The 14,482-nt window shown below is 57.4% G+C and overlaps 1 protein-coding gene across 23 annotated transcripts in view; it reads left to right on the top strand.

Annotated features, from left to right (window-relative positions):
* Positions 1 to 14,482, top strand: part of NCOR2 (nuclear receptor corepressor 2) — a 221,886-nt gene that overhangs the window by 137,207 nt on the left and 70,197 nt on the right. For 14 of the 23 annotated variants that reach the window (XM_072024397.1, XM_072024401.1, XM_072024404.1 and 11 more), the window contains 5 exons: positions 1,139 to 1,326; positions 2,472 to 2,568; positions 4,819 to 4,997; positions 7,972 to 8,026; positions 9,863 to 9,961. In XM_072024397.1, coding sequence (XP_071880498.1) covers positions 1,139 to 1,326; positions 2,472 to 2,568; positions 4,819 to 4,997; positions 7,972 to 8,026; positions 9,863 to 9,961 — 618 coding nt within the window. The remainder of the gene's footprint in view (positions 1 to 1,138; positions 1,327 to 2,471; positions 2,569 to 4,818; positions 4,998 to 7,971; positions 8,027 to 9,862; positions 9,962 to 14,482) is intronic. The other 9 variants (XM_027469767.3, XM_072024399.1, XM_072024414.1 and 6 more) reach the window with 3 other exon arrangements.

Below are 14,482 nucleotides of genomic sequence, written 5' to 3'. Positions count from 1 at the left end.
GAACCGAGGGCACCGTGGCCGAGGGCTGGCTGCCACCGCGCCGCGCCGCTGAGTGCCAGCGCCGCTGTGCGTGGGTGGCAGGGGTTGCCCGTCCGTGCTGCCACAGCGAAACCTCTCCCCGGCACAGCGAGCTGTGGCCAGGGGAGGAGGTGGCGTCTCCTAAATGACAGCTCTGTCGCTGCCTGACGTTGGGGAAGTCGAGGCGGGTGCCTTCGGAGCCGCGGTGCTGCGGGCGGGCGGTGTGCGCACGCCCTGCTTGCAGCCTGCGCAGCCTCGGGCACAAATCCTTGCCAGGAAGCCCAGATCTTTGGGGTCTGTTTCCCTCCACCGCCTTGCCCCCTCACCGCAGTACCTTGGAGGTTTTCATCTGGTATCAGAGGTCTCCAACCCACCCAGAGGGTTTTGCTTTAAGCGTTTGGAAGCAGTGATAATGCAGAAGGCATCGTGTGAGCTCTGATGATAGTAATAAGGACGGGGCCATGCCAGGCACGTGCTGCATCCCAACAACGTTGCTAGTAATAATATTAAACCACACATTAGCATCTGAGAGCTAATCCTTAGTGCCGTGAAATCACGTTGTCTCACTGACTGCAGCAGGAGGGTTCTGTGCACGTTTAAAAGCTTTTTCTTTCCAAACCTCCAGCCGGTGAGGATGAGTCTGAGCACAGCGCCTCTGGGAGCACAGCCCTCACTGTGCCTGCGCCCAGTGCTTTGGGAACAGCAAGCTGTGCTGTGCTTGAGCTCCCCGTCCATCTGCTGAGATGTGTGGAGCTCAGCTCCATGGACTCGGGAGCAGCCCGTAGTGGAGCTGCAGAGGAGTTTCCCTGGGGCTCTGGCTGCTGAATCAAGCACTCAGGGTGTCGGAGGATGCTCAGCAGAAGGGGTGGTGGGTGAGCAAAGTCAGGCTTTTGTTTTTACCCAAAATCTTGGGCTTGGGAGGGAAAAGCCTGAGGGCACCCGATGGGCTGGACTGCCAATCTGCCCTTGGGCTGGCCCCAGCCCCCGGAGTGTGCCCGTGTCCTGCTAACACGCGGTTCTTCCAGCACTGTGACTCACGCTCAGCCATCGAGGGAAGGGCTTTGAGGAGCTGCCCTCTCCAGGCACATCTCCTGACCTCCCTCTCGCTCTGCCCTTCCAGGAACAGAAGTTTTGCCAGCGCTATGACCAGCTGATGGAGGCCTGGGAAAAGAAAGTGGAGCGCATCGAAAATAACCCGCGGCGCCGTGCCAAGGAGAGCAAAGTGCGGGAATACTATGAGAAGCAATTCCCAGAGATCCGGAAGCAGCGGGAACTGCAAGAGCGCATGCAGAGGTTAGAGGAGAAGCGGTAGGAAGGGGCTGGGCCGGTATCGGACAGCCTTTCTCTTTTGTTTGTCGGCGGGAGGACGGGCTGGGATGGCTGTCAGTCCCATTTCTCCCCTTCTGGTCCCATAACCCTAGGATGGACCAAGTGCAGGAGCCAGCAGACAAGTCACTCGCTGCTTTTTCCCCAGGGCAGCTCAGAGCAGCTCCAGCAGGAGGAAAAATGTCAGGAATGTGGCTGCCCACTCCCCTGGCTGCTGATTTCCCGGCTGGCTGCAGCAGAGCACAGAGGCAGCTCCCTTTTCTGGCCACCTGACTGGGATGGCACTAATTAGTTCCTCATTGCTAAGCCCAAATGATGATGTACGAGGCTTGCAGATGGATTTGGTCATGTCAGGGATTTGAAACACGCTCGTGCTTTGATGGGAGCGTGGGCAGGAGGAAGAAACATCTGCAGAGGTTATAGGAACGACTGCAGATGCTATGAAAGGAGCAGCGTCTCCCTGAAAGGGGTGTCCCTGTCTCTGCTGTCCCCCCTCTCCATTTTCTCCTCACTGAAAGCACAGCTGAGGTCACGTTGTTTCCTGCCAGGAGCTGCAGTTTTGTGATCCCCACCCTTCTTGCTGAAAACTCCCCGTCCTTCCCACTCCAGCCCAGGGACACCTGCTGTGCAGAATCCAGCTGCTCGTGTCCATCACTGCCTTGTGCCCCGCAAGCAGCTGGATGCGTGAAGAGTTCCTAATTCGTGGCTTTATTTTATCTCAAAGAGAAGGGGACAAATGGTACTGACAATTGTTTTAAATTTGTACCTGCTTAATGAGAAAAGTTTGAATTGCTTGGGACACGTGGCTGTTACGTCGGGTGATCCAGGATGGGAGGTAGATGCTGCTGGCTGACCTTGATTTCCTGCAGCATTTGCAAACCTGACACAGCAGCACAGTGCTGGTTGCTCGGTCCTGGCACTGGCACCTTTGTGCTGTGCTGTGGGGCGATGAAGTGGGCACGAGAAAATACGGTGGGAGGGCCTGGTTGGGTGTGAAATGTCCCATGGTAGCCATGCAGGAGGTGGCTGATGGCACAGGTGAGGAACGAGGGGCACGGGGGGTGTTTGGTGTGGAGCACAGCACCAAGCAGAGCACCAGTTTCTGAATGTTCCTTGCCCTTTCCCAGCAGGGTAGGACAGAGGGGCAGCGGAGGGCTCTCCATGTCGGCTGCGCGCAGCGAACACGAGGTGTCAGAAATCATTGATGGGCTCTCGGAACAAGAGGTGAGGCTGGCTCTTCCCTTCTCCTCCTCTTTACCTCCCACTCTGCTCTTCTCCAGGAAGGCCAGGAGGAGTAGCACCAGGTCCCACGGTGAAATCAGATGCCAAACCCCACCAGCTCCAGGGTGGGCAGGCTTCCCTACTAGCTGGTGGCCAGTAGGTAGGAGTTAGTGGTGTGTGACTGCCCCTTAGGGACACCAGACCCTGAGCACCCCACAAACACCTCACTGCTCTTGCTTCCAACTGCAGGTGGAGGTAGGAAGGGAAGGGAGCCGGTGCCCCGGCTGACGGGCAGAGGGCATTTTCTGTTTCCTTGTGTTTTGAATGGGCTGTGCAGCCTGACACAGGGGAATCCTATGGAATGAATGGTTTGTACGTGAGCCAGTTGGCCCACATCTTCTGGGAGTGCTCCATTCATCTTGAAACATCCCCGTGACCTTGGCTTCGTTTTGGATCTGGTTTCACAAGGGTTCCACTCACTTGGCACGGAGGCAAGCTGCAGTGAATGGCTTCGCGCTCGGGAGGGGAGAGAGCAGGCATTGCCCGGCAATAGCTGAGATGTTTGCTGCCTGTGCACGGCGCCGGGCTGCAGGCAGCTTGCTGGTAGCAAGTTCAGGCAACCACGTGGAAGGCGTGGGGCTGAGGAGCAGGGGGAGGTGTCACGCTGCAGTGGAGGTGGCCATGGGGAGCGTTGAGTGGCTGCCTTTGGCCTCCCGCACAGCACATGCTGCTAAATTCCTCTCTGGCCTTCTGCTAAGCCCGGAGGCTTCGCTTTGCTTTGCTCAAAGGTGGTTTGAAGAGCTTCCATCTGAAGGATGCAGGGGACGGGGGCCAGCTCTGTGCCCCAGCACATCCCGCAGAGGACCGCGGGTGGGCTGCTCCCCATGAGCTGTGCGATGAGCCAGCACCCCCAGCGCATCCCGAGCTGCCCGTGGCTAAAGGGAAGGTGTCCCAGTGAGGGTGAGGAGCGTGACAAAACGAGCAGAAGTGTCTGTGTCCACGCTGAGGGCAGCGTTTCAGGAGGAGGTGGTTGAGTGGGGTCTGTCCCGCACCCCCGTGTCCTGCAGTTGTGTGCTTGGTCCCAGCAGGCAAGCAGAGGGCTGAGTTTGGCAGCTTGCTGGGAGGGTTGGGCAGTGTTCTGCAGGGAACCAACATCTCGCTGTGAATTAAAGTAATACATTTAGGGCCTGGCCTTCCCGGGTCAACAGCTGGGATTTATGTCCCCAGTGCCATCCCGGGTGGCAGGGAGGACTCAGGGTTACGGTGCTGAGCACAAACAGAAGAGGGTGATGAAGGTTTCCCTTCATCACCGAATCAGGGATTTGTGCCAAAAGACCACAGGCAGCACAGCTGGAGGGGCAGAGCCAGCGTTCAGGTAGGGGACAGCACAAGTGAGATGTCATTTGGCCACCGTGTTGGACATAGCTGAGGAAACCAGTGTGCCCAGTCCGTGCTGGCGTGCAGCCTGGGCTCCGGGCTTCGTGCTGGAGCTGGATGGAGCCACGGGTGTCAGGTTGTGTGCCGGGCTGTGCTGCTAGCAGGAAAGAAAGGAATCGCAGCCCCGTCACGGCGACATCCGATCTGCTCACGGGGCAGGAGGAGGTGGCCGGGTGGTGGGAGAGCAGCTGCACAGCTGGCAGGAGAGGGGTGGGAGCTCCCGAGGGATCGATGCTGTCAGCGATGGGAACCTGACCCCCGGGGGCAACCCGGAGCACGTGGAAACGGAGCTTTGGGGGCCTGGGGTAGCTCAGAGACACTTCAGGTTGAACGGAGGGAGGAAAGGCAGAGACTGTGCTGGGAGGCATCCTGGGGAGTTTCCTGTGGGTCAGAAAAAGGTCTCCTCCCTCTGCGCACCCTTCAGGAGGCTGTGCAGGGCTGACCCGCTGACCGGGCGGCTCAGAGGGGACTGGACCTCCACGTGGCCGTGGGTGTGATGTCTGCTCCCTGCGCCTCTGCTGCTTTGACTCGTCTCTCGTTGCGGATAGGAGCTGTTTTCCTTAAGTCAGGCATTTCCACCCCGCGTCTTTAAAGCCTTTTATTCCAAAAAAAAAAAAAGATTAATTGCTTCCTGGCTGATGGCAATAGCCTCTTTCAGCGTTTAATTTACAATTACTCCAGCACTAAAGCTGCCTAGCGCTTGCTTTTCAGTTCTCCCGTTCCTCCTCCTGTCCTTCCCTCTCGAACATCTGTCCCCTGCGGTCCCCGCGGGCCCGCGGTGCTGACCAGCTGTTCTCTCTGCTTTTCCCCCCCCAGAACCTGGAGAAGCAGATGCGCCAGCTCGCCGTCATCCCGCCCATGCTCTACGACGCTGACCAGCAGCGCATGAAATTCATCAACATGAACGGCCTGATGGACGACCCCATGAAGGTCTACAAGGACCGGCAGGTGATGAACATGTGGAGCGAGCAGGAGAAGGAGACCTTCCGCGAAAAGTGAGTGCAGCCCACAGACATCTATCTCCGTGTAGCCCTCAGGAGCTGCGGGATGTGACCCCTGCCCTGCTTTTGGCCACGGCTCCAGCCTGCTGAGGCAGCGCGTGGTGGTTGCAGAGAGCAGCCCCAGTGCTGGTGCCCTGGGGGAGTTCCCAGAGGATTCATCTCGCACCCAGGGACCCGGTGTGAAGACAGAAGCTCGTGCTGTGGTGCAGCCTCTGTCGCTCTGTTCGCTTTGGACCTGGGGTAGGGTGATGCAGGTGGACACAAACCTGCCCACCAGGCCTTTGCATCCGTTTGGTGTGTTCATGCCCGTGTGATTTCGCTCTGCCTGCTCCCTGTAGAGATCTGGGAAGCTGCTGCTCCCAGGAGGGAGAAGGCTCAAAGTTTTTTTGTTTTCACTCCCCCTGTTGTATCAGCCAGTTCAAGTTCAGAGCCAGAGAAACTCAGAGCTGCATGCAGCGTGGTATTTTTGGATTACCTGCACGTCCAGGGGGATTCTCGGGGCTGCCAATATCAAACAAAGCCACGCAGCCCACTCAGGTTTCAGCCTCCATCCGGTGCTTTCCCTCAGCACCGTCCCGCTGCCTGTAGGATTTGCCACCAGCTGCTGTTTCCATGGCTGCATTCCCACACCAGAGAGTGCAGCAAACTCTCTCTGCATTGTTTGCTCCTGTTTGCAAGCAGTGCTTGAGAACAGCTTGGCTCGAACGACTGGGATTGCTTTGGGGATTTCTGATCCCAGGGTATCGCTGCGCTGCCAGCTGAGCGCGGGTCCCAGCTCAGCCCCACATCCAGCCTCCCCCTCACCTCACACCGAGTGCACAATGCACTGGGGTGTACTGGGTACCCCCAGTGTGCTATAGGTGTCCTTAAAAACCGAGCTGGAATTGAGCCTGCAGCAGGATGAGCTCTGCTGGACACACAGAGCAGGCGCTTCCCCGGGAGGTTGCAGTGCGTTAGGTGTGGCGGGCGGGCTGCGTGTTTGGGCACAGCTCTGATCACGAGGTGGTGGTGGCCAGCCGGTGTGTAATTTAGATGATCCACAGCACCCAACAAGAGCCCAGGAAGCCACCCAGGTGACCGAGGGGAGCGCTGACACCAAAAGCCACTCCATGCCAGAAAGTCTCCTTCCCTTCCCTTCCCCTGCCCGCGACAGCCCCTGCTTGCAGCTGAAATAAGTCATTGTTGGGATGGACCAAAACTGAACAAAACAAGCAAAACAGCTCCAAGCCTATTGTAGAGGAGAGCCCTCATTGCTAATTACCCTTAAAATGTGACACTCCAAACAGCGAGGCTTGCACGCAAATGACGCAAAGGCTAATTACTCGCTCTTTAATGGAGAGGCCATGCCTGGCTAATGGGGCTGGAAGGATCCACACCCAGCTCTTGCGTCCTGCTGTGCACGGTGGTTTCTGTGTCATCGCTGTGGGTGATGCGGAGCTCAAGGCATGAATGCAGAAGGGTTTTGGGGCTCTCGCAAAACTCATTTGTGGAGATGGGCACTTGGGAGCTGGAAGCAAGGCCCAAGGAGGGGCTGCCCCGGTGCTCTCCCTGAGCCCAGTGCGCGGAGAGCTGAGCTACCTTGGGTGCTGGCCTGGGTTTTTGAGGTGAGCGTGGGTTGTGCTCTCCGTGGTGGTGGCTCAGAGGCAGCATCCTCAGCCCGTGAAAACCTGGCGTGGGCTTTTGTGCAGCCCTGGTCACAGGGGCTGTCGGAGAAAGCAGCTAGGCATTGCACGGCCTGCAAGCTCCAGCCCTGAACCCAGTTTAACCATCAAAACCACAACCATAGGGAAGGCTCTGATTTATTTCCTGCCAGGCAGCATTTCAGGTCTTTGTGTAAGCACGTCACTGGCCTGATCCCAGGCAGACCGTGGTTTTCCAGGAGAGCAGCAGCAGTGGCTGTGGGACCCTTTAACCCAAGCCAGCACCGTGTCCCCATGGCATTGGGCATTGTGAGAGTTGCAGCATCCTGACCTGGCAAAAAAAAACACAGGGTTGCCCTCTGATCTGTGTTATTGTCATGGTTAACATGGCCATGAGAACCCCATCCCTTGCTCAGCCCCTGGTTTGTGCCACACACAGCACGACACGTAGGATCTGTGGGGTGATCCCAGTCTGTCTGAGCAGCCCGGGTCCTTTTTTCTTTTTTTCTTTTTTCCCTAGCATCTTTGTTTTTTTTTCTTTTTCATCCACATACTTACTTAGTCACATGGCCTGGGGGATCTCCCATGGGTGTCTGTGTTATATTTGTATAAGTTCTGCCCTTCAAAACACTTGATGAAAGAAAGGCTGCAGCTGGACGTGGGACGGAGTCTGGAGTCCCTGCGACGAATCCCGCTCCCATGGCTGCCCTCCGCGCTCCCACGTCCCCCCCACTCCTCATCGTCACCCACAAAAGCCTTGTGCTGGCTGCTGCGGGGACGAGGTCCTGCATCAGGAAGGGTGCTGGAGCATGGGTGATGCCTCCCGTGTCGTGCTGGGCTGGAATCAGCCAGGCCAAGCCCTCGGACCCAGCCCGCAGCCCTGGCAGTGGCTTTGGCAGTGGGGCTGAGCAGCAAAGGGAGGAGGAGAGGGCTCAGCCAGCAGCCTGGGGGATTGCCTGCAGGGCTGGAGGAGCCGAGCTGCTCTCCACATCTTCCCTCCTCGCCTCCCAGCTGCAGCACATCCTCTGCCATCCTGCTCTGCGCCCACCCTGCCCTCGGGACGGGTCTGGGTGGCCGTGGGACCGAGCGGGGTGACAGGCAGCTGTCGGGCACTGCCACCCCCAACCTGCACTGAACATCTGCCTGTTGGAGCCACAGCACTCTTGGGCTAGCTTTAAAATCTCTGTCTTTCTGGGAAGCTGAGCAGCAGGCAAATATTTTCTTAAACGCTCAGGTCCCCCGAGGAGCTGGCCTCGCTGCTCCGGGCGCACAGGGCAAGGCCACGCAGCAGGCAGGGCTCACACTAACCCTGTCCTCTGATCCCACAGGTTCATGCAGCACCCGAAGAACTTCGGCCTTATTGCCTCCTTTCTGGACAGGAAGGTAAGCCTCTGATTAAGGCTTTAACTTTTTTTCACACTGCCTCTTCTCACTCACACCTTCTTCGGTGCTGGAGCAGCCAGCGGAGATCCTTGGCCCCTCGGTGGCGGTGGCTCAGGGCCCTGGGGGTCCCCTCCTCGCCCCAGGGAGGGATCCTGAGGGTGGGGTGACACCTCCTTTATGCTGTTAATGGGGCAGAAAGGTTTGGAAAAGAGATCTGAAGGAAGAGCACGGCTCTGCTCCTGCTCTGAGCGAGGCCAGGTACCTGCTGGGGGACAGCCCATACGGGCAAAGCCTGGACAGACCCAGCCTGGAAGGACAGACGGGCCAGGTGCTCTCCTGAGCAAGCAGCCCTTGTCTGCCCCGGGTCTTGTGGTCACTCGCATCCTTTGCCCATCTCACACCATGTTTCATCCTCACAACATCTGCTGGGTTGGGGGGAACCCTCTGCTTTCAGGGGGCTGGGCCCAGTGGCCTGCGAGGTCCTTTCCAGCTTCAATTGCTCTCTGATCCTGCACGAATCAGGCCGGGGAGATCATTTGTAGGAGCTCGACTTCCCTGTCCAAAGCAGCAAGCAAGCCGTGCGGCAGCAGCAACCTTCTGTTGCCATTCATGCTGTAAGACACCAGGCTCTTTTCAGCCTCTCTCACTTGTTAAAGCCGAAAGTGGTGGGACTTGGATGATGCTCACAATCCAGTCTGTGTTCCAAGCTGTAAAATGTCTTCTAATTTTATTTGTACTCGTTTGTAAATCAGGCTGTAATTATGATACAGAACACATCCATTATCCCGTTGGAGAGAGATGCAAAGTATGGCTCAATGTAATGAATTAATAGATTTTTAAATTGCATTAAAAAAAAAAAATTAGTGATCTTAGCCCTTGGAACAGATGACTGTAAGTTTTTGTTTGTGTGTGTGTGTGTGTGTGTGTGTAATCAGGGCTAGATTAGAAAGGGATCCAATTAACGCTTTAAAAGTTACAATCTGTTGTTGCACATGGTTCCACTCTTTGTATAGGGATGGGGAAAGTGCAGCCCCGTGCAGCCTGGACCTCTCCTACAGGGGCAGGCTGGGAGCACTTGGCATCACCCCGTGCCTGGGTACATGCAGCTGTGGGGTCTGTGGGGTTATTTCTGTTTGCACACCCGCTGCCCCCCGTGCGAAGGCACAATTCAGGTGCCCACATCGGTAAGGGAAGGAATTGGCACAGGGATTTTGTCCTTTATGTCCAGCTCCGTGCTGCTGCCCAGGAGCAGAGCCGTGTCCCAGCCGTAGCTGCTGGTTTCCCACCCCAGGACCCGAGCTGGCTGTGGGATCTGGGGCTCGGGAGCGTGCGGGGTGTCGGCGAGGAAGCCGGGTGCTCTCCAGCCAGCGAGCTCGGTGGCTGGAAGTAATGCTGGCTGACAGCCGCGTGGCAGCTTGTGCGGGGCATAACCACAACAGAGGGTGACAGGCAGCTCTCCTTGTTCTGCTTTTAGTTGCCACAGTCATCTGGGGTCAGCCCTGCCCCCTGCCCCGGGGTGGCCCCGCGCTCTGCTTCGCACACAGGGTGCTCATTGTTCTGCATCCCCACCTCCGAGCCGGCACGCTTGTGGGAAGGGCCCCGCTTTGTCACTTGGAAGCTCCCCGTTTTTATTTTTTTTGTTATACCAGGGCAATGTGCTTCGTCCCCTTCTTCCAGCGGGCACAGCCCACCCCAGCACCCCAAAAGGGCTGCTGTAGGGACGCGGAGGGAAGCCTGCTGTGGCTGCAGAGCCTCGGGGGTGGCAGGGGGGCTGAGAGCTGCAGGGTCTGAACGCTGCCGGGTCCCTCCGTGCCCTGACTCCCCGTGTCCTTGCAGACGGTGGCGGACTGCGTCCTGTACTACTACCTGACCAAGAAGAATGAGAACTACAAGAACCTCGTGAGAAGGAATTACCGGCGGCGGGGGAAGAGCCAGGTAAGAGCCGGAGCAAAAAAATGCATGGAAATGTCTCTGCTGCAGCTTCTTGGTGGCACTTCATGGCTGAGCATCCCCACCCCGCCCCGTGAGCGGTTACAGGCTGCGGCGGGGCCGTGATTTTGCTCTGTGTAAGCTTTTCGGAACACGCTGTTTTCTGTCGGTTGATGTCTGTCCGTCCCCATGCCAAGGTCACGGTAGCTTTAAAAAGCAAACCCTTGAAAAAAGGGGTTGGAGCGAATGCAGAAAACCTGGCCACGCGTCAGGAGTCACCCGGGGTGGCCTGTGCAGCCTGCCCGGAGGAGATGTTGGTCCTGTCTGAGAACCGAGCAGTTCCTCTCTCCCCTCTGCTGTCGGCGTGCCAGCGGGATGGTGCTGGGCTGTGTCCTGGGCAGGGGTGCTCCTGCCTGCCAGGGACTGCCCGAGGTTCTTCTACTGGTATCAGGATGGGAGGGGAATGGCCTGGGTGACTTCTGGCCGCTGAGCAGGGGTCTCTAAAGCCATCTGAAATGCCTGAGGGTGTCTGAGGTCTCTTGGGGGCTGGCAGGTTTGGTGCTGAAGCTAGAGGAGACCCGAAACCCGTTTGGCGTGCCAGCTGAGGGCTGGGCAGGTCCCTCAGATAACACGAGGTGCCTGGGGGTAGGTGATGGATCAACGCGTGCAGTTACGTGGCCTAGATGTGAAACGAGACGTGACCTTGGCAGTGTTGGTGCTGAGACCGAGGTGCCAAGATGAGCGCTGAGGGCAGGATCCCTGTCCCAGCAGATGCTCGCAGACAGAGGGAGGTCCCCTGGTGAGCCCCCAGGTTGGTGAGGTGAACGCTGATCCACGGAGTGAGGAGAGCGAGGTGATGGCACGGGGGATCTCTGGAAAACGTGGGGAGAGGAACGGAAAAACTGGCCTGTCCCACACCACCGCTGACATCAGCAGCTCCTCGTGCTGCATGGCCATAAAAAGCAGCACTTGGGTCTAGATGCTGATTGGGAGGCAGATAGGTAGCCGTGCTCCAATTTGATTTCTGCAGCATTAAGCCATTCAGAATAGTTCGCACATGACGAATGTCATGGACGGGGCCCAATTTTCCCTTCTTTTTTTTCAGAGACATTAGAGATGGATAAAACCCTATTAGATTATCCAGTCCCTCTCCCAGCAAACACAGGGTGGTTCCCTCCAGTACATTTTTATAGTGTTTACCATGGTCTGTTTTGTTAGATCACAGCAACTAGAACATGAGGCCACATTTGTTTCTTGTTAGCAGTGGAGACATTTAGCACAGCTCATTCTGGCTCCGATGTTAAGTTGAGCAAGGAACAAGTGTGGAGGGAGAGAGGCAATCTGCCGCCCTGCTCTGCACCAGCCCCGTGGCCACGGACCCGCCGGTCCTGCGCTCAGCAGGTACTGCTTGCATTTCACCTTTTCCAAGTACCCGAAGGAGCTCCAGCCGCAGAATTTCCTGGGATGCTGCCCCTTGCTTGTGAGTCTGGTCCAACGGGGGCGGTGGAGAGGTCGTGGGCTGCCACCGGGAGCCTCGTTTAGGAAGCAGGGACTTGCTGCATCCTGCATCGAGCGTAACGAAAGGCAGGCGTGCTTTAGCAATTAAGGGATGGCAAAATTTGTCGGTGCAGTGTTGGTGGAGCAGAGGTTGAGCATCGCTGCTCATGAAGGAAAAATCATCCTGCACCTCATGTCCCCTCCTGGCCTTCCTGCCGGGTCCCTCCTCACCGTGCCACTTCAGCCAGTTGTGGGGCCGTCTGCTCAGCTGGACGGCGAGGACCTAATCCCAGCTGTGGTGAAGTGCCAGAGGTGGGATTCATGGATTTAGTGCAGGGGAGGGAGCTGTGCGCGTTGTGGGGTGAGAGGAGCGGCTGGGGTCCGACACAAAGTGCTTCACGAGTGGCCCCGTGTCGTTGTCCTGCTGCTTTTCTCACGGAGAGCTTGGTGGTCTTCTTTGCTCTCGGAGGCTGCGGGGAGCTTGAGAGAAAAGCGGGGATAATGGCAAGTAGAACCGAAGCTGCTCTGGTGTCAGGCTTATCATTGTGGCCTACTTATTAAAAGTACATTAAAAAACAAGGATCCCATTGCTCCCTGGCTGATGGTCCCCTGGCAAAGGATATTCCTCATAAAGCTGCTACTTATTGCTCAAATTCTCCTGCCAAGAGCGGGGACTTCACATGATTCTGCTTCCAGTTTGTCATAAAAACAAGCAGGCTCCCGGTCCAAGGCGCGGCGCATGCTCCCGGCGCTGCCTCCCCTTGAGCGAATGAATGAAAGGCGCACGCAGCCGAGGCATCATTATGCACAACGCTCCGGCTCCCGAGCTGAGCTGAGGAGCCTTTCTAAAATAATCCTCCGCATTCGGGGAGGAAAAATGTCATTTAACCCCGAAAGGAGGGAATCGGTGCTAAAAGTAATCGCTTCCAAGCGTATCGTTTCTCATTGAAGGGAAAAAAAAAAGTTTGAGTCATGGTAAAAATGATCTGATCCAATACTCAGTGTGCAGTAATAAGCATAAATTAGCATGATCGTGTAATGAAAGCTGCGCAGCGCTACCCCTTGTGTGGATGTGATTCCTGGGGGGGCTGTGGCAGTCGCTCTTTGGGGTATTTCAGGGAGCGTCTCTTGGTTAACGCCCCTAATCCTGTGCCGGGAGCAGGGCACTGATACCGAAACTGCACTTATCACCATGTGCCACGCTGGTCGGGCAAGCTGTTCAGCCCGGCTGTAGCAGTGCCAGCATTGTGCCGAAACCGTGCTGGAGGAAACGCGTCTGTTTCACCGCAGTTATCCCATGCGGGGCTTCGATTCCGGAATAAATCCGCGCTGCGTTTCGGAGCAGCGCGCCCGCGCGATGGAGCAGGACGCGGCGGTGGCATTCCCCCCACGGTGCCGGGGGGTTCCTGGGGTTGAAGCCACCGTCCCCACGCGGTGCCGGGGGTGACTCAAGGCTGGGTGAAGTCAGACGTGGCGGCAGGAGGACACAGACCCTGGCAGCCCCGCAGGACGTGCCGTCACACAGCGCTCACATCTTCCACGGCAAGTGGGACATCACCCAGTCGGTAACGCTGATGCTTTCGAGGATTCTCCCGGCGCTGCTTCTGGAGCAGGATCCCACCTGAGGGGCCGGACCCCCACGCAGCCCCCCGGCTCTACCAGCGGCTCGGCAGCTCCCGTGCCCCGCAGCGTGAGTGGCCGGGCAGCGACGCGCTCCCCTGCCGGGGCTGACAGCTTTCCCAGGCACCCCCCCCTCCTTCTTCCGTGCCCCCTGCCAAAAACCAAATCGAATTATCTGTACCGACGGCTGGCCCGCCCTCCCCCGAACACAAACCGTTCCCATCCCCACACGCTGGTGAGGATAAACAGCCCGAGCCCGGGTTTTTATAAACAAGCCCTTCATTTTTTTAGCGTAAACACGGTGCGTGGCGGCACGGCTTGCCCTGCTGGCAGAGGCTCAGCCTGCCAGGCGGGCTCCGAAGGATCCGGCCCCGGGGCGCTGCGCTGCAGACGGGGCTCATCCCACTGCCTCCTCTTCTCCGTGTGCCAGGAGCAGGCCTGGAGCTCAGCGAGCTGCCTCGCAAGCTGTAAATCCTGCACGGACCCTCGGTCCGTTAACCGCACCGGCTGACGAGTTGAGTGCTGGGTGTTTATTTCTGGGAAGCATTCGATTTTCATCAATCCGGGGAGCAGTTCCTTGTTAACGCCAAGGGTTTGACAAGTTCTCTTTCAGACCAGTGGAGATATTTGTCATAAAATGCTGCTTTAATAATGCAGCACATCGTGCAGAAACGTTCCTGGATGTGACCAGTAGATTTCTCTGCCACAAATACCGATAAATTATCCCGTGGGCATTTACGTGTGTGCCGGCTCCTGCACTGTCTTTAAGCAGCACGGGGATGATCAGAGCAGGGGCAGGGCTGCAGGCTTGTGGCTGCAACGTGCCCCGTACAGGAGCAGTTTGTAGGGCTGGGATTTTGGTGCTGGGGTATGGTTTCACACCGCGCCGCTGGGATGCTGTGGTGAGGTTGCACAGCCCCATTCTCCGCCTCGTCCCGCACCGTGCACACTCTGGGTTAGGCTGCTCGGGCACAACCCAAATTTCTTTTCCTTACGGGGCTGATGTCTCAGGCACCGGCTGCAGGAGGTGTGGAGCAGAGCCTGTGGGTGCCCTGCCACTGCACCCCTGGGACCCCCCAGCTGCTTCTGAGCCTGAGCAGGGCACCGGGATTTTGGCAGCCGCATGGACTTTGGGCTCTCCTGGCTCTTTGGGAACACATCTGTGTTAAAGCAACAACCCCGCAGATCTTGTTGATTTGGGATTTTTGGAGGGGATTGAATTTGGCTTGGTTTCTGGACAGGTTTGCAGTCTGACAGCACTGCTGGTGGCCAAGGAGGGCTGGAAAAATTCCCCAGGCTTGGCTGGGGGTGAAGGACCCATGAGAAGACGTTGAACCTGGATGGATGCCATGGTCCTGGTCGAGCTGTGGTCTTGTGGAGAGAAACGTCTTGCAGAGCATTTATCCCTTG

This window comes from Anas platyrhynchos, chromosome 16 (assembly GCF_047663525.1).
Source record: "Anas platyrhynchos isolate ZD024472 breed Pekin duck chromosome 16, IASCAAS_PekinDuck_T2T, whole genome shotgun sequence".
NCBI lineage: Eukaryota > Metazoa > Chordata > Aves > Anseriformes > Anatidae > Anas > Anas platyrhynchos.
Note: the sequence above shows the minus strand (reverse complement) of the source record. Positions and strands in the feature narration are given on the sequence as shown.